Here is a 20,911-nt window from a genome sequence, read left to right on the forward strand (position 1 = left end):
TCCCTCAAGATGAGTCGAGGTGGCATGTGTCCCTGCGCCGTTTGAGTCGATGTCATCCTCGATCTTTGGAAGATTCACATGGCATGGTGATATTTGTTGGAAGAATCTCCTATCCTTAGAAGAAGCCGTTGGAGTGACAATGTGGTGGCGATGATGGCCTTGTTTGTCGAAGTGTTAGTGCAACGTCACCTTCAATGCGGATACTTGCACCATTGCTTCTGGCTAGTTCCTCTGGTTGACCACTATGGGAACCCTTGGTGGTTACAATCGCCATAAAGAGATAGTGTCGGCCTTGTAAATCTTGTTCCATCGACGCAATTGTACATTCCGAACACTAACAATGTTCATAAGAGTGGGATTTTCCAACAATGGTTTAGATATTGGCACTGATATTGGAGAATTTACTACTTTAAGACCACACATCTATTTTTTCTTCCATCCTTTGAGTGCTCTTATTAGCCTTGTGGAAAGTTTAGTACTTTAGTACCACGCATCCAATTTGCTTCTATCCTTTGAGCACTCTTAATAGCCCCATGGAATGTTGGAGGACCATGATCCATTGGCCTTGTAAAAATATCATGCTATTGTCGAGGCAATAATAATAATAATAATAATAATCATATTCTCGTACATAGATGGGTCTACCCTCAAAAGCAATTGGTGTACTTACCTTCGATTTTCTTAAATTGTTTTAAAAGTTGTTTTGCATGATATTTTGTTGGGCCAAACTTTCTATCGATCGACAACTACTTTGATTCGGACCAATTTGACTTTATGCGTAGAAGCACACCTTGTAACACTATATTAGTGAATTTGGAAAATTTCCCAATTCCCATTTTTGAATACTTAAAAAAGGGGACATGGATAACATGTTTGTAAGTTTCTCAAAACCCTATCATATGACCTATCATTGGAAAGCGCTTGAAAAATGGAATCTAAAGAGCTATAAAGCGCTCATTTTGGATTAGTGGTGTTCAAGTTATGGTTAATCCAAACTTTTGACCACGTGTCCCAAACTTGTGGAAAATTCCCATATTCCCCAATATGGTGTTTTGTGTGGTATGGATGCTTGATCAAGGGAGGGTGTTAGAAATATGTGATCTAGCATGCATTCTTAGTGTGTTTTCGTAGTGATACCTTAGAGTGGTTTGTTCTAAGGTTAGAAGGCTTCTTAATCTCGTCCTATCATCTTATGAGGTTTACTTTCATATCATGTCATCCTGGAGGTTTGCTTTCATATCATGTCATCCTGGAGGTTTGATCCAAGTTATAGTTGTCTCGTTATCTTGACTCATAATATTGGAGGTTTGATCTTATGTCATAGATTTTTCCCATGGCAAAGATATGACTTACTAACTAGAATGAGTGTCATTTTCTATTTTAGTGTTTATTGTGAGACAGGTCATGACTTCGGAATCGTTACAGTTACTGGCTCAAGGTCATCTCGGTGTGATGATCTCATTATTTAAATCTCATAATGTTTATTTGAATTTGTTTCCTATTCTCTAATCTTTGGTACAAGAGTATAGTTATGTGCTCATGGTCATCTCGGTGATGATCTCATTATCCTTTTTATCTCATGACTTAAGAATTGTTATAGTTCCTTGCTCATGGTCCTCTTGATGATGATTTGATCGTTTTATATCATGACTTCGGAATCGTTACAGTTACTGGCTCATGGTCATCTCGGCGGTGATGTTGATCTCTTGTTTGATTGGTCTCGCAAGGAAGTTGTGCATTTGTTCTTTCTATGGCTTTGAGGAAGTTTGTCTTGTGCGTAAAGAGAACTTTATTGATGCTTAGCATGCTGCTACTGCTCGAGAGACTTTGTAAGCATGCAACTATTTCTCGGTAGCCTTTGCAAGATATAGTTAAAGTTACCATGTGTTCTACTTTTTCTTGTTACATTACAACCATTATTATTTTAAGCATGCAAGCCTCGGTGATTCTGACAGGTTTGGTGAGTTTGTAATTTTGGAGCCTTGGTAATCATATCATTAACTATGTCACTTTGACTCATGGCATCTCAGTTAATGATAATCTCTAGTGCCAAGACAATAGTACCTTTTTCATATTCATCTCAGTGCTGCCTTTCCTATATGTTATTTGTATGACACATTTGTGATTTCATATGCGCACATTTTTCATTAGTATCATTTGTATCTATGTTGTCCATAAAGCGGCATCATGACCCGTCTCTTATGGCATTGTGCTTATGTTGTGATATTTTGTATATAACAATAGTACCTTTTTCATATTCATCTCAGTGCTGCCTTTCCTATATGTTATTTGTATGACACATTTGTGATTTCATATGCGCACATTTTTCATTAGTATCATTTGTATCTATGTTGTCCATAAAGCGGCATCATGACCCGTCTCTTATGGCATTGTGCTTATGTTGTGATATTTTGTATATAACATAATTATACAACTTTCTGTTGAGTTTATGATATTATAGATTATGCTGCCCAGATCTGAAGAGAAGGTAAAGACATATCACAAAGACAATGAGATTACAGACTATGTTGCTTGAATTTAAAGAGAATACAAAGACATATCAAAGACAATGAGTGAATCTATTTTCTCATTTAGTTGTAGCTATAAATCATTTAGTTGTTTCTGCAATTTATGTCCGTATCTACATACCGTTTGTATATTACGACATTGTGATTGCATTTCACATTCATAATCTTTCCATAACACTTTACGTGGATTCTTTGTTTTGAGTTTATGATGCTTCTAGGTCATAACAAAGCAGAAGTCGTATTCAATTGATGACTCACAGGAAAAGTTGAACTCAAGCCGATGATTCTAGGTCATAACACGCAAAAGTCATATTCAATTGATGACTCACACAAAAGTTGAACTCAAGCCGATGACACAAATTCTTTCAAGATGTTTTATATCTTTCAAGTGACCCTTTGTGGCCACCATTGTATATTTGGGAGTGATGTAGCTCCTTTGAACAATTCTTTTGTAACTTGAAATAATTTAATATAACAGTAGGTGTATATAGAGCTATGGGTTTTTCCCTTGAGCCCCCAAGGGTTTTTTAATCCACAGTTAGAGACCCTTATTTGAGCGGGGGTGTTGGAACTATATATATAGATGTGCTCTATATATAGATGGGTCTCCTCTATATATGCTCAATCTCTCGTGTGTATTGGACACACCTTTGGGGATGCATATGACGTGTCTCTCTGTCTCTCTCACATTGGTTTAACAAATCTTAGTTCCTAGGATTTGTTTTTCAAAGGTTAAGTATCAAGGGATTAAAACAAGTGATTGTTTATCATATGAGGACTAATAAATCATATCTAGTGGCCATGGAAGTGATTTGAATATCCTTACATGTTGAGACATTCATCCTATAAAATTGTGCTTGTATCTTGGGGGGGTGCACACGTAAGATACAAGAAGAGACAAACCAATCCCTCTTTCTTATCATGTGCTTATTGGTAATTTAATCTATTAACCAATCATGTTGACTCACAATACATGATTGTTAGACTTGGCCTTGTAGAACAAAATCATTATGTAACTCCCTCGTAGATTCCTCATACTCACAAAGAGGGCTTGTTGCCCATTACTAGTAAGTTGAATATCCATAATACTAGTTGCATCATAATTTGATTTATCATCAGATTCATAATCTATGTCAAAGAAGACAAGCTCATACCTTTTAAATAGAAGTACTCTTGCTCATCATGATCAAAATTCTACAAACCAAAACCAACACAACACTAATCTTTTGGCTAATTATCAAAGATATCGAAAAGTGACAAGGTGCATATCCCTCATTATCTACTAGAAAATCAAGTAGAATCGGATCAACATCCTACTCTTCACACTCATCATTTAAAGAATCACCTAGTGCAACATCAAGTAATCCTTGATTAGCATCTGATTGTTCCACAAAAGTACAAGTCAACAAGTGCTCACAACTTTGATTAGTAGACTCATCTTTTCTTCTTCAGCATCATTAACCTCTGCATGTATGGTATGTGCCCCATGCTTGCTTTCCTTCTTCAGCATCATTAACCTCTGCATCTACATTATGTGCCCTTTATGCTCATGCTTCTTCGTCCTACCCTACTTTGTTGAAAGTAATCGAGTAGCAAAGATACCTAGAACACCCATTATATTACTAGAGAGCACACATCCGACTAACAAGAAAGCTACACCATAGACTAGATATCCTAGATTTGGGTAAGGTGACAAGAAACTTGTGGTAAAGTGGCACCTACACAACTAGAGAAATAAAGAGCCACCTACATGAATTTCCATAGACTAAAATGTCTAGACTAAATTTGTATAAGATATACCTAGATGAATCGGGAAAAATGCCCAAGCGCATCACATAATAAAGTGCAGTTTATAACTTCATGGCAGTCATCCACTAGATTATAAACCATCAACTCCATTATGCACAGTAGGGCCCAGCTACTATGATATCCCCACTAATGTCATCAGCGCCCAGTAGTGGGTTTAGAACTTTTTATCTATGTATGATCACACACACCCCAAGTAGCTTAGCTACATAAGCTACTCCAAAAGTTGAGGCTCAATTGTATATATTCAGCCACACAAGGAATAAAATAAATGATTTCCAACAAACATCTGGAGTCCATGCCTTAACTATTCATATTTGAACAAAATAAGACAATAACCTAAAAGTAATAAAAAGGACAAGAATAAGCTACACATACATTGGGCTACACAAATTTGGCTTGAAATAACAATTAACATAAAGTCAATAATCATCATTCGAGCATTGAAGTTTTCTACATCTTAGATCAAAATCAAATGTGGGCTAAAAAACAACAAACATGTAGTATGATAGGTGGTCCAATATCTCCAGTTTAGTTGTAAAAGAAACTTCCTAGGAACTTTGCCTTCAATATAGCTTAAGGCTAAGCAAAATAAGAGGTCCAATATCTCAAGAAAGCCTTGGCCAATTGGTGAGACAAAATGAGGCTCCGTATAACTTAGTTGTCCTTGTAAAAAGGCATGCAACCAAGTCACACAAATGCTCTTAATAGGCCATGAAGTCTCACATCTCTCCAAAAAAATCAATGTTTACAACACTAGGATTGTCTTTTTTATGATGCAAGAAAGATACATTTAAGAAGAGATGTTCACATGTAATTATGTGGATTTTCTCAAGGGGCACAACTCCTCAAAAATGTACAAATCTTATCTTTCCATGTGGCGATATAATTCCATATTGGATACTAGAGATTAATACATCATCACTACAATAATACTTCTCTTGAACGATAAGACTACTTTAGGCTTTACGTGTATGTATACTTTACTTGTTTTCATTCATAGATTCAAAATTTATCTATGTTTATAAGCTTCAAAGCAAGACTTCAATTAATAATGGACAAAAAATCATTCAAGTAGGTGGGTTGTTGCAAGATCAGGGTGTCTAATTTTTTTTTTCAATTTATATGCTAAACTGGGACAATTCTTGGAGACACTTTGGTAGGGGCAAGGTACTTCAAATGAGATCAAGCAACTAATAGAAAATACACACGTACTCAAATTAACCCAATATAACTTAAATTAATATAAATTAATCTAATTAATCAAAACATGATGAAATGATAAAAAAAGGATATTTCCATACTTAGAGTGATCCAATTTTTCTTCCATAGATGCACCATTACAGTTACACTAGTCCCTGGTATAGGTTTTAGATCATTTACATAAAAATTATAATTTCACTAATTAGATTATTAATATTGTCAAGCCTTTGACAGTCTAGAAGAATTTTGGAAAAGAGATCAATAAAAATCCAACCATTGGATTTGCAATTTTGACTAAGCACCACATTCTACTAATGTCTCACTATCTACCACTCTTTTAATCTACAAGATTAACCATTTTAAGTGCTAGTTATTTTGAGTACAAAAAGTGGCATATATTATAACACTTTAAAGACCTTGAAATATTTGGTGAAATTAGACAAATAACTTAAAAGTTTCTCAAAAAATCAAGTTAAGCTCTATACTATGTGAATATCTAAGGTCTAAAGTGGGAATCTCATATGATTTTATATGTAAAAAATATTAGCATTTTATGGAACCAATTAATTTGGACAAGGTGTATACATTAAATTTGTACCTAAGGAAATGAGGACATTCGACTATCTAATGCTTAATCAGATTATACAACTATATTTCCAACTTTGCATGTGATATTCCAACAAAAGAACTTAAAAGGAAATTCCTTCGTTAGCTAGGAGAGATTAGCCACTACAAGTAACCAAATGCGTGTTTTTAGTATTTACATGGTTGCCTGAGTGGACAAAATTGGGCACACTAAGCAACAAAAGAACATATTCTCTTTCTCTATAAAGTCTTTATTGAAATGCAAAAAAGAAACAAATGAACATACAAAAAAGAAACAAATGAACATACAATACTCGACAAAATCTTCTTTATATATATAGTGTGTGTACTCAATGCACTCAAATATATGTATTTAGCCCAAACTTGATATGAGACAAAACAAAGCTCTAGTAAAAATACACTATAATGCCTTCCCAAAAATCAATGTGCATCATCTACATCAACACCTACCTTATGGTCCATCACACTCACCTACCTTCACACATGCATTAGTTCGCATATAGTGTGCCATATCCCACTTCTTGTATGCTCACGTGCCTTAATTCTATCTACACTACACCACGTGGGCAACCATATATCTTATATGCAAGTTGCCACATTTGCGGATATCAACTGCTCCACATGGCTATCCCCCCTTCTTCTCATCCCTTTTTCTCCTTTATTATTTTCTCTATCTTATTTTGGAGTTACAGGGTTAAGAGAGAGGTAGTTAGAGTTCGAACGAGTTACAAAGAGTCTTAATTCTGTAGAATGCACAAATAATGTATATTTAAAGACAATTCATATTTGATAATTCAAATCATAAGAAGGTGATCGAGCATACAAAAGATACCAGAGCACTCTCCATATCTTGGAAAGTCATTGTCCACAATAAAATTTCCTTCACCTCTATGTTGGATTGTGTAAGAAGTCGGGACACATCATGCACTTGGATGCCATGCTATAGTGTCTCAAGCTCATCGATTAAAGGTTGAACGTACACATTCATATTCTTAACCTTGTTCTTGCCAGGTATGAGAAGAGCTAGCATTAATTGACCCTTCTTTATTGACTTCCATGGAAGGAGATTATAGTTCACTACTACCACTAGCCATGTGGTCCATGATGTTTATTTGAACCCAAATAGATTGAATCCATGCATACCCAATCCAAGTCATAAGTGACATGGCTCGTCCTTGAATTGCGACTGCTCCTCTTCTATGTTTATTTGAACCCAAATAGATTGAATCCATCCATACACAATCTAAGTCATAAGTGACATGGCTCGTCCTTGAATTCTGACTACTCCTCTTCTATGTGTTTCCATGCGATGAATTTGCAGAGGCAGGGATAGTCACTTTCTCTAACTTCCTTTCTCTCCCTCTTTCCCTCTAAGTTTATCTAACCCTCACTCTCTCTAACTCTCTATCACTCTCTAATTAATTCTCTCTCTCTCTCTCTCTCTCTCTCTCTCTCATGCTCTGTTTGACTCTTTCTCTCTAACTCTCTCTAAGTGAACTCCAAGTCTCTCTTACTCTCTCTCTAATTCTCTCTCTAGATATTTCTCTCTCTATCTCTCTCTTATGCTCTCAGTGTCTCTTTCTATCTCTCTCTAATCCTCTCTCTGTTACTCTTTCTAATGCTCACTTTATAACTCTCTAACCCTCTAACTCTCTGGAAATAAGATAGAGGTAAGAGAAGAAACGAAGGGCATAGATACCACTTCGCGGTTCACGTGGGGAATTTGAGCCCCCGCGTGGCAATCCCCAAGCTCTCTAGCTCTCTTTAACTTCCTTTCTCTCTCCCTAACTTATCTCTCTAACTATGCTCTCTCTCTCTCTCTCTTTGTCTGTCTCTCTTTCTCTGAGTCTCTCTGTGACTCTCTCTCTCTCTCTAACAATCTTTCTCTACATTTACCTCTGTTGAACTCTCCATCTCACTCTCTCTCCCTCTCTAACTATATAGCTACCTCTTTCTAACTCTCTCTCTCTAACAATCTTTCTCTACATTTACCTCTGTTGAACTCTCTATCCCACTCTCTCTCCCTCTCTAACTATATAGCTACCTCTTTCTCACTCTCTCTCTCTCTCTAAGTATATAGCTACCTCTTTCTAACTCTCTCTCTCTCTCTTTAGCTCTCTCTCTCTCTCTCTCTCTCTCTCTCTCCAACTCACCCTCACACTTATCCTCTATTTCTCTCCCTCCCTCCCTCGCTCGCTCGCTCCCCCCCTGTCTCTCTCTCTCTCTCTCTCTCTCTCTCTCTCTCTCTCTCTCTCCCTCTCTTTTTCTCTCTCTGCCTTTAAATCTCTTTCTATCTGACCCATTGTTTCTCTCTCTGACTCGTTGTTCTAACTCTAATTGTCTCTATCTAACCCCCTAACTCCCAAATAAGATAGAGAAAATAGTAAAGAAGAGAAAAAGGAACGAGAACAAGGGGGGGATAGCCACATGGGGCAGTTGAGGGTCGCCACCTCAATGTGGCAACTTGTAAATAAGATATAGAAGATATATGGTTGCTCATGTGGTGTAGCTTAGGTAGGATGAAGGCACATGAGCATAGCATAAGTGGGATACGGGGCAGGCTATGCGAGCTCCTGCGTAAGTGTTAAGGTGGGTGAGTGTGACGGACTATGAGGTGGGTTTGATTTGGTTGATGTACATTGATTACGTGAGGCATTACAACATATATTTACTTAACAAAATTTATAGAAACCAATTGTAATTTTATGGAGTCGTGTTTTACAATAAAGATATAATTCTTAAATAAAGTTACAAAATGTATTTTTTACTTATAAATCTAGCATTTAAAAGAAAAAATAAATAAATTAAGAAGTTATGTTTATTTCAATCAATTGGAAAAAAATATTATTTTCAAACAATGTGCCATGCATCTCGTCTTTACATGTGTGCCAACATCCATAAAGCACCAACTTCTTGGTCATTTCATGTCCTTGTGTGCAAGCGTGAATATGTCACAACTTAACTTTGGTGTCTCTCATTTAATCTCTAAGCTGGCCTTGCACTTATTCTTCGCAGATCATCAACAATTGGGATTCCACTCGTGAGTGACACTCAACATGCCTTGCACTCATTCTTTTGGTGCTCACACTGATGCTGCTCTGGACTTGCACTCAATTAGTGGCGCTCCCATTGAGTTTCTTGCATTCGCCCGTCAGTGATGCTTCTTCTCATCATTCGAAGGTTTTGACTCTCCAAAGTTTTGGACACTGACTCCTTAACTGACTGGGATGGTGAGATCATATGACTATTCAATGTTTAAAGAGATATACAAGATACATAGCCTACAGGTTAGGATGTGCAACATGCATAGCTATTGTTGTTGTTGAGTGATATAGGTGTGCATCCGCTACTTCTTGTGCTCATGGTAGGGATTTTAAGAGATGAATCTACTGGTGGTGATTCGAAGAGAAAATATGCATATATTGATGGTGATTTGCGTAGAACTGCTCTCTCTGTCTTTCCCGTACATGGAAGCTGTAGGCTGGTTGGAGAGGCCATGATCAAATATTGTATGTTGTTATGCGTGCAGTGCAACTACGCACCATCGTTCGCCGATGAGGGCTTAAGCGGGTCGACATTGACGGCCAGTTGCGCGTCCGAGAGAGCAGCAACTCTATGGCATCATCCATCGACCTGAACCAGCATGTGAGCAACAACAATGGCAAACTGCAGTGCCCCGGTGCTCACTTCGCACAGCGACTTGCTCAAACATAGGCCTGAGCGACGGACACACCCTCACAGCCAACTGTAAGAACGACGGCGGTGGCCTTATCCAGACCAGCCTGGACCTCGATATCTGCATCAGCAATAACAACGGCTACCTCGTTTCGTGTGTCTAGCATATCAGCACACCGCGGCCACCTATATATAGGATATAACACGGCACAGCCAGTGTTACTCGCAGCTCTCCTCCTCTATGTTGTCTCTACCATGTACACAAAGCTGCAAATTTTAAATAAGAGCCTGGTTTATTTTGAATCAGTACCGAGTTTAGTGAAAATAAAAGAAAATCTGATAATCACACTAATCAATCACTAATAAAAAAAATCTATTAATCACACAAATCAATCACTAATAAACGTTGTTTAAACTCGGTAGCTGTATGCTCATCACAAAACTGATCCAAAGGTCCATCCACAAAGCTTTTTCCAGATTACCGAAGCGGATGTGTTGGCATGGATATATCGTTTTCAAAATGTAGCCAGTTATCACACAAATTGATAAGAAGCTACAAAGTCCTTGGAAATCTACACTCTTAGAAAAGTGCAAGCATAAAAGTTAAATTGATCTCAATCGAAGTGGTTGTTGATAGAATGTTTCACTATTACATGCAATCCTATTTTCAACGTCTTTCTCGGTGGAAATGAACATATAAAAAACCCTAAAAGTGTCCAAATTCATGTCGAGAAAAGTGTCGGTATCGATTCCTCAAAACAGCCCCCGAAATGAGCGCTGAAATCATCATCAGATTCACCGGTGCAGTAAGCGTTGAAATTAAAATTGATTAATGACAATTGTTTCCAAACTTTTCTCGATGAGAATAACAACGGCTTCTACCTCGTTTTATGTGTCTAGCATATCGGCCCACCGCGGCCACCTATATATAGGGTATAACACGGCACAACCAGTGTTGCTTGTAGCTCTCCACTATGTTACCTCTACCATGTACACAATGCTGCAAATTTTAAATAAGAGCGTGGTTTATAAGAGATTTTTTTAAAAATTAGTACTAGGTTTATACCCATTTGCTAATGTGCAATCCATAATTATCATCGATTCTAGAGTGAACGAGGTCCTTAAGGGCTTACTAGCACTTCGAGCTAGAGTCATTTTTGTGTACAATACATAATTGTTTTGGTAGAAGTCCTGTCTTCCTATCATTGCTTCTTGGGTTCCTCCTCACTTCTTCCTGAATAGTGTTACCTTCCCAAAAGGAATATGCCGGGTTCTCCTCTGTATAAAGATGCCTCGATGCACTAGGAGTTTATTGAAAATAAAAGAAAATTTGATAATCATACTAATCAATCACTAATAAACCTTGTTTCAACTCGGCAGCTGTATGCTCATCACAAAACCGATCTAAAGGTCCATCGACAAAGCCTTTTCCAAATTACCAACAAAGAGGATATCTTGGCATGGATATATTGTTTTCAAAATGTGGCCAGTTATCACACAAATTGAGAAGAAGGCACAAAGCCCTTCGAAATCCAGACTCTTAAAAGGTAAAGTAGCTACCTAGTTTCTTCATCAGCAAAGTGAAAGAATAAAGTCAAATTGGAGATAAGGTGTTGATACACATAATAAGAGTATATTGGTGTTGTGGACTCATAAAATTGGTCCCCGTATATAGGCACATGTACATGAGCTGTGACCCCTTCATTTCCCCCTACATCTTCTTCACCTCCCCCCTACATGAATGGTTGGCTAAATAAGATAGAGCCTCCCTGATTCTCTCACTTAGAAACTCGTGGTTATGTGCTGTCCTTTTAGTGTGTGTGTGTGCGTGAGAGAGAGAGAGAGAGAGAGAGAGAGAGAGAGAGAGGTCTCACAAATCTTAGTTTAAAATGGGAAGTGTATTGTTTATCCTCCACTTGAGAACTATGAACAAAAACTCTACGAAAGTGTTATATATATATACATATATATCAGGAGAAAATTTTCACATTATGACTAACCAGCATAACTTAAAATAGACTTATGTCATAAGTCCACTTCGATGATCTACAATAAAGTCTAATGACTTATTATCCATTGGCATTTACCTAGTGTATCAGAACCAATTCTAGATTACAAAAGAAGAGAGTTTCTTGTGATAGATGGCATGGGCAACTTACAAATAACAAGGTAAATGTTAACGAGAGTAGAATGAGAGCTCTTTGTTGTGACGACGTATTTTGACATTTTTTTTTTGATGTTGGAATAAGCGTCTATAAAAGGGTCTTTATTGACATCGAAAACAATGTCGCTACAAATGTTGGAAATAACGTCGCTATACACATTGAAATAAAAGTCAAAAATTTAATTTAACTTTTTTTACCTTATTTGTATCATTACCAATATATATGTTTCTTTTTCACTTTTAGTATAATAGAATACTTATAAAATTAAATGAAACTAATAAATACATTACCATCAAATCATAACATGTGAGAATATTTGCATGTTTACAAAATCAAAGTTCATCATTATCAACCCTCTCATCTTCAAAAAGATCATTAGCTCCAAAAATATCTATTTCAAGAAAAATCCCTCCATCTTGAAATTGTGTGGGAATAGACGATGCATCTATGCCGGCCTCTAAATCTTCTAGCTCTCGCTCTGGTTCCTCATTTTCTGGCTCTTCATCAAGATCACTATCTACTGTGTCTACAACATTTCTTGTGTCTGATTGTTCGATCTCTACACCTTCATCTAGCCCTTGCTCTTACTGTACTTTGACATGTAGTGGAACTTGATCTTGCTGGTCCACACCAAACTCTGCTTTATCTCCATCTATTTCGATGTTTTCATATATTTGTTTATTATGTGGTGCCACTTGGATTACAAAACACCATCACAGATCTCTTGGGTCCTCCTTAAAGATTATTTGCTCACAATGCCTTGGTAGTACAAATGTGTCTTTTTGGTATGTCCATATCTTTGTGGAGTCCACTTGAACTAATCTGGATTTGTCTCTTCGTACGGTTGCATGTGCTCCTATTGTGACTACCTTGAACCACTTAACTTCAAAGATAAACATATGAAACTTTCTAAAGCCAACCTTGATGATATCTTGGATGGTTCCAAAGTAATCGAGCATGCTCATATCTGTATTTGAATCACTTGTAGTAGTCCTCCTTTCCTGCATGAAATTTGCTTTAACACCACAATCGAATGTTGTATCTTCTTATCGATCAGCTCCACTTGAAAATGGTGTCCATGTGATCACAGTGCTGTAAATTTTTGATACTAAAAGAAAACATTAGATTCTGGAGAAGTCGTAAACAATATTAGGAAAAAATGTGAACATATGGAGGCTTAGAATGAATGAAGAGGCTTAGGTTATGTCCTGTTATCATGGGCCCGGGTGGAGAGGCTGTGCATGAGGGTGTGAGGAGGGAGCTTCCAGCATGCGTATGGGACAAGTGAGACCCATGTAAACACATGGGCGTGGCTGGGCCCCACAAGGTGGTGTCGAGAAAAAGAGGATGGGAGAGTGGAGATTGATAATGAGGGAGAAACAATGATATTATATAGCATAAATATATGGTGTAGCATGGCTTTTAAATCTATTAGGTGTGAATTCTAATAAATACAATATGGTGGTGTAAATAATATATATAGTAGTATCATAGCATAGCTAGGATAGGGCATAGTAGGTTGGATGCAAAAGGAGACTTTTAGGAAAAAGATTTCTTAGGCATAAATATATATGAGGAAATAGACTTAGGATTTATTTACTTGTGCAAGTATATATATATATAGATGAGAGAAAAAATATGGTAAAAATTCATCTTTTTTTAATACAATAAACTTGTACTCTGAGTTTTTTTTTTGCAGGTTTTTGCCTTGTTTATCACTTCTACCTCTGCTACCCTATCCTCCTCAAGCTCAAGCAAGGTATGTCTACTGTTTTCATTTATCTCCTATGCAAACAGGCTTTTCATGAAAGCTATCTTTTAAGTATTTCCTTTCTCTTTTCTCTCTTTTGAGTTTTTATTTTCTTCCTTTTCCCTAATTAAGAGCTCTCCATTAAAGATTCATATAGTAAGAGATCTTGATTTTCTTTAAAACTTTTTTTTCTTGACTTGGTTTATTTTTGTAGGTTTTCAACACGTACAAGCCTCACAAGAGATCTCTTTCTCTTGTATATTTCTTGTATATTTCTTCTTTCATGCTTTTACATATTTATAGGGTTTATAAATTTTAGGGCTTTCAAGATTAGGGTCTTTTACTAATATTTTTTTTCTTATTTTGGTTTGATTTTGTAGGTTTTCAACACATACAAGCCTCAAAAAAGGTAAGAGATCTTTTTCTTATATGTTTCTTCTCTTATGCTTTTACATGTTATAGTGTTTGTAAGTTTAGGGTTTTAAGATTAGGGTTTGTTTATTTTTCCATGCTCCATGCTTTATGCCTGCCGGTAGCTACCTACGCATGCCAGCAGCAACCTACGCATGCCGGTAGCATCCAACGCATGCCATTAGCTTCCTACGCATGCCGGTAGCCACCAACACATGTCGATAGCAACCAATGCATTCCGGTAGCCACCAATACATGCCGGTAGCTTCCTATACGTGCCGGTAGCAACCGATGCATGCTGATATCATCCAACACATGTCGATAGCTTCCTATGTATGCCCGTGGCTTCCTATGCATAAGAGTTTAAAGTAGTTATGTTTTTTCTTGGATAGATGGCAAATAACTTGAGGCATGATGTCACACGTGAAGGAGGAGTCGATATCCCAATAATATTTGTAAGTATATATTAGTCTCAACTTGTATCTTATCTTTTAATTAAAGAAGGTTATCTTAAATAATAACTTTCTAAAATATTCATTTGTTTATATGTCTATAGCTTGAAGTAATGGACTGTCCCCTACGCAAGAGGAATATGATTTCACATTACAACGGGGTTTGTAAGCTCTATTTGATAGGATGCAAGATGAAGGATATATTGTTACTTTTGGAGAAGCTTGGCAAGCATGTCAAGTAAGTACATTCCTAAACCCTAAATCTCTTTGTTTCTACAAAATTGATTCTCACTTGTGTTAGTTTTATTGTGTTTTAGAATCATGTAGCTATAAACGATGGTGCAAATGTCCATGGTGGTAGTAATGGAAATGTGAGAAGCGAAGGGGCTAGAGCTGCAAGGAACAATACCAATCTCACAGCCTGAGATCTAGATAGCCCCTAGATCCATAGGTATTTATTACGCTTTATCTTGTATATGAGTTTTTTGAAAAAATACACTTACAAAAATTCCGCTAAGTATTGTAATTGAATTTTGACAATCCTAAAACCATGGTTTGCAAATGTCTTTTCTTTTTGGTATTTTTCAAGTTTTACATTACACTTGTCCATGATGTGAAGTTATGTTAGTTTTATTGTGTCTATATTAGAAAAAAAAGAGCTGGCGCAAATTGAGGAGTCCTGTGTGTTGAAATGTAGAGAGAAAGAGACGAGACAAGAGACACATCATGTACGCTCCCAAAGACTGATTCATATTGAGGACAAGATACATATATATAGGTGAGACCAAGTTAGGTAGAGTGAGCCATATATAGAGCTCCAACACTGTGCAGACTCCCCATTCTGTCCCAACTTTTTTTTATTATGCACAACTTTCCCTGTTGAGTAGCACAATATCGTTGCTAAGCAACGCTATTTCGTATGCTGTGAGAGTAGTGATGCTGTCATCAGCGAACATAGCAGTGTGTTTAGCAGTGATATAGGCTTGACATCTCCGTACCCTTCTAGTTATAAAAGCACTACTATTTTCGTTGCTAAACTCTCATTATTTTTTAGTGCATCACACCAAACAAAAAAATTTGGATCCTTTTATCCACTTGTCTATAGTCATTATCACATCAACGCAAATTTTGATGCGTTTTTTGACTTATATATAGAAGGCTATTTTGACGAACATTTTGAGGATGCGAGTACCATTAAAACTGACTATCGAAGGCTAAGTATCCTACTATGAGTTTTTAAAACCATTAAAGCAAATTGAAGCTGAATCTATAGCTCAAATTTCAATTAAATTACACCAATTGCTTTTGAGGGCAAACCTGTCTATGTATGAGAATATGAAATTATTTTTTTAAAAAACCCCCACTCGAGCATGATATTTTTAGAAGACTAATGGATCATGGTCCTCCAACATTTCATGGGGTATTTAGAGTGCTCAAAGGATAGAATCAAATTGGACTCCAAGTTCTACACTACTAAGCTTTCCCACAAGGCTAATAATAGTGCTCAAAGGATGGAAGAGAAAGTGGATGTGTGGTTTTTAAAGTAGTAAATTTTTCGATTTCAATGCTAACACCTAAACCATTTTTAGAAACTTCTACTCTTGTGGACATTAATGGTGTTCTGAATGCACATTTAGGTCAATGTAAAGTCTCTTAGAAAAATATTTACAAGGCCGACACCATTTCTTTATTGTAATATCTATGGACATGTTCAAAAGTATTGCACAAAATTGAAGGCAACAACTTTGTAGTTTTAGAATGTTCAATTTAATATTGAAGATGCTGTAAATCTTGCCATGGTTCTGTGATAAATAGCATATATCTCTTGTGTAGGTCCATTATGGGTTAGAATCCATAGAAGATAGTGATGAAAATGCCATCATTCCCGCCAACCAATAGTAAGGGATGCAGTCGACAACCCTATACCACTTGTTGTGCTGACCTTGTCCAAGCTTAGAGATGAAGGGATTCAGATGATGTTGGAATTTAGATGCTCTCTGTGCTATCCTCACCATAGAACTATAAAAAGTCTCAAGGTTTCATTTTTAATCCAAAAGATTCACTTTTAAGTGTTATCTTAGAGTTATCTTACCAATATTTCCCTTGGCCCCAAACAATTTTTGTAGCTCCCTTGCATCTAAGAATGAATCAAGATCATAAATATGATGAATACGATACTAAAGCAAGTGATATAATATAGAGTTCTTTATCATCTCTAGTTGTGGATTTCTCCTCCTTACCATTAACCATTAACTATGCTCCATAACTCTTGTCTCATTAAAGTGATATGAATTGGATGCCGTAATGAGAATGAGAGGAGGTCTTATCTCATCAGTTTGTTGTGCATTGTCTAATCCCTAGTACAATGATGCTTTACATGGCTTCATCATGCAAGTGCATATTTGTGCTAGAATCAAGGGGCAAATCAATTTTGATTACATAGTAATTTAGAATCAAGGGGAAAATCAAGTTTGATTTTGGAGTCAACAATAGAGTACTAGAAACACTTGAATGAGATTTTAATTAGAGGTGTGAGATACCAAGAAACATCTCACTGACTAAAATATCTCTGTAATTCATAATCTCAATAGACAGTCTCTACGATTCATATAGAGATTGGAGTGTTGCTATGGCTACAATACTTGATGGTTTCATAATCTCAATAGACACTCTCTACGACCCATATAGAGATTGGTGTGTTGCTAGCACTACAATACTTGATGCTTTCTCATCAAAGTCAATGTAGAGATTCCTTATAACATTAGTATATAGTCAATTTTGACAATAGACAAGCAATAGAGTAGATTTAACATGTTGCGTAGATTTGGGCTACCACTTTAGTGTTTGATTTTCTAGAACAAGTAGTTATTGTTGATGATATAAGATCATAGAGTTTTCACTTCTTTGCTTGGAAGGCTCTTCACTCCCTCTTGTAAGGAGTACAAAAGCTACAAATGCTTGTTTAATGAGCTGATTAAGCACAAGGGCTACAAAGAGGGAAAAAATAGATTTTAGTAGGGAGCTTGATTTCTAGTTATTATGTAATTTAGGAGCTTAATTTTGATGAATGGGTTCAAGTAAGATGGAGATGAGGCTCTGATACCCATAATAAGAGTATATTGGTGTTGTGGACTCATAAAATTGGTCCCCTTATAAAGGAACATGCACATGAGCCACTGTGACCCCTTCATTTCCCCCTACATCTTCACCTCCTCCCTACATGAATGGTTGTCTAGATAAGATAGAATATCCATGATTCTCTCACTTAGAAACTTGTGGTTATGTGATGTCCTTTTAGTGTGTGTGTGCATGAGAGAGAGAGAGAGAGAGAGAGAGAGAGAGAGAGGTCACAAAGCTTAGTTTAAAATGGGAAGTGTATTGTTCATCCTCCACTTGAGAACTCTGAACGAAGACTCTACAAAAGTGTTATATATATATAAGGAGAAAAAATTCACATTATGACTTACCAGCATAACTTAAAATAGACTCTTGTCTTACTTTGATTAATTCCACTCTGATGCTCTACAATAAAGTCTAATGACTTATTATCCTTTGGCATTTACCATCAATGCTTAGCTGGTGTATCGGTACCAATGCCAGATTACAAAAGTAGAGAGTTTCTTGTGAAAAGATGGCATGGGCGCCTTACAAATAACAAGGTAAATGTTAACGAGAGTAGAATGAGAGTTTTTTTGGTAAGTTCTAGGCATGTTTGCTAGAAGGAAGATTTTTCCAACAAGCTATTGAGTATAATATTAAATTTATTGCTACGGTCCCTTGAAAGATTACTACTGATCCCAAGTCTCTGTGCAAAATTACATACAAGATATATCTTGAATGATATAAGTGTCACCATAGAATGCTTGCATTAATATATCAATAGTAGAGAGTCTAGAATGAAGGTTATTATGTCTATTGAATTAGCCACCAGACCACTTTGTAGTGTGCATACACCACTAGGTATCTTAGAACTTTTCTCCCAATATCATTAAGTAAGATTTCATCTCATGCACGAATTCCATGGAGATTAATAGATGACTTGTCTTCCTTGTGTTTTGTAGCTCGTGACTTTGTTGAATCTCTTAGAGATAATAGTTTCCCTTACCCCATGTGTCCAAACAAAAGTAAATGCATTATATATGGAAGAAAACCAGAAAAATAAATGCAACATGTCATTTACCAAATACACGACTTGAGGCCTACGTACACTCTGTGTACAATATAAACTTTCGGGACCATTAACCACTTTTCATCTTTTCAACTTTGGGGGCCACGTATTGTGCCACTTGGATAAAGCATTCAGGGTTATTCCAAAACCGGTGTTGAGTCGCTGGTTCTCATGTTTTACACGTTTTTTTTTGGTTCAATTTGAAAGCTAGCACTTGTTCTTTCAATGGAGCTTTTATTTTATTTCTCCCTTTCTGTGTACCCTTACCCTGAGGCTTCGCTATTCTTGTGAATAATATATTCATAACCTTGTTCAATTTGAAAGCTAGCACTTGTTCTTTCAATGGAGCTTTTATTTTATTTCTCCCTTTCTGTGTACCTTCACCCTGAGGCTTCGCTATTCTTGTGAATAATATATTCATCACCTTCGTTTCGCCGCGCGAGGGCGCGTACATTGTCAAACGGAGACATGGCCGACAAACTAAATCTAGACGGAAATATTGACCGTCTCCTAAATCTTAGACTTGGTACTCACCTAAAAGCGTTATTCTTGGGTTATAAGAGGTACCGGAGACGCTTGCCACTCTATTCTCCTTCTCCGAAAGAGCAAGCTGATTAGCAATTATTATTATGGCTGCTTTATTCTCATCGCCTGCTCACATCTTACTTCTGTGCTTTCTCCTAGCTGTGGCTGGGGGTTTACGCGTCACTGCATCAGTAAGAAGACAGCTTTTCTTTCTCCTTGTTATTCTCGTTTCCAGCATAATTACAAGTTCAAATCATTTTTTATTTAAAAAAAAATGAAAACTTGTCGTCTCGTTCTAATCCTCATGAGCGCGTCGTACCCTAAATCTTATTAGCGTAGAACTGCTCTCTCTGTCTTTCCCGTATATGGAAGCTGTAGGCTGGTTGGAGAGGCCATGATCAAATATTGTATGTTGTTATGCGTGCAGTGCAACTACGCAGCATCGTGCGCCGACGAGGGCTTAAGCGGGTCGACATTGACGGCCAGCTGCGCGTCCGAGAGCGGCAACTCGGTGACATCATCCATCGACCTGAACCAGCATGTGAGCAACAACAATGGCAACCTGCAGTGCCCCGGTGCTGACTTCGCAGCGACTTGCTCAAACATAGGCCTGAGCGGCGGACACACCCTCACCGCCAACTGTAAGAACGACGGCGGTGCCCTTATCCAGACCAGCCTGGACCTCGATAACTGCATCAGCAATAACAACGGCTACCTCGTTTCGTGTGTCTAGCGTATCGGCACACCGCGGCCACCTATATATAGGATAGAACACGGCACAACCAGTGTTACACGCAGCTCTCCTCCTCTATGTTGTCTCTACCGTGTACACAAAGCTGCAAATTTTAAATAACAGCCTGGTTTATTTTGAATCAGTACCGAGTTTAGTGAAAATAAAAGGAAATCTGATAAGCACACATATCAATCACTAATAAACGTTGTTTAAACTCGGCAGCTGTATCCTCATCACAAATCTGATCCAAAGGTCCGTCCAGAAAGCTTTTTCCAGATTACCGAAGAGGATGTGTTGGCATGGATATATCGTTTTCAAAATGTACCCAGTTATCACACAAATTGATAAGAAGACACAAAGTCCTTGGAAATCCACACTCTTAGAAAAGTGCAAGCATAAAAGTCAAATTGGTCTCAATCGAAGTGATTGTTGATAGAATGTTTCACTATTACATGCAATCCTATTTTCAAAATCTTTCGTTGGAAATGAACATATAAAAAACGCTGAAAGCGTTGAAATTAAAATTGATTAACGACACTTGTTTCGAAACTTTCTCGATGAGAATAACAATGGCTACCTCGTTTCGTGTGTCTAGCATATCAGCCCATCGCGGCCACATATATATAGGATATAACACGGCACAACCAGTGTTCCTTGCAGCTCTCCTCTATGAATGTTACCTCTACCATGTAGTACAGAAAGCAGCAAATTTTAAATATATAGGATATAACACGGCACAACTAGTGTTACTCGCAGCTCTCCTCCTCTATGTTGTCTCTACTGTGTACACAAAGCTGCATATTTTAAATAAGAGCATGGTTTATTTTGAATCAGTACCGAGTTTAGTGAAAATAAAAGAAAATATGATAATCACACTAATAACTAATAA

General features: G+C 37.1%; 1 protein-coding gene across 1 annotated transcript; it reads left to right on the forward strand.

Annotated features, from left to right (window-relative positions):
* The first annotated feature begins 19,333 nt into the window (after positions 1-19,333).
* On the forward strand, positions 19,334-20,164 carry LOC147605892 (cyanovirin-N homolog). Its single transcript, XM_086792623.1, has 2 exons — positions 19,334-19,480; positions 19,717-20,164. The coding sequence occupies exons 1-2, from the start codon at positions 19,394-19,396 to the stop codon at positions 20,020-20,022; spliced, it is 393 nt and encodes a 130-aa protein (XP_086648749.1). The 5' UTR covers positions 19,334-19,393; the 3' UTR covers positions 20,023-20,164.
* The last annotated feature ends 747 nt before the right edge of the window (positions 20,165-20,911 follow it).

This window comes from Cibotium barometz, chromosome 58 (assembly GCF_041138505.1).
Source record: "Cibotium barometz isolate CiBa-2024 chromosome 58, ASM4113850v1, whole genome shotgun sequence".
Taxonomy (NCBI): Eukaryota; Viridiplantae; Streptophyta; class Polypodiopsida; order Cyatheales; family Cibotiaceae; genus Cibotium; species Cibotium barometz.

Bases quoted from the DNA above. Each gene is read 5' to 3' on its own strand.
- LOC147605892 (XM_086792623.1), top strand. From the start codon at position 19,394: ATGGCTGCTTTATTCTCATCGCCTGCTCACATCTTACTTCTGTGCTTT. The intron at 19,481-19,716 runs GTAAGAAGACAG...TTATGCGTGCAG, and splicing joins GTTTACGCGTCACTGCATCA to TGCAACTACGCAGCATCGTG.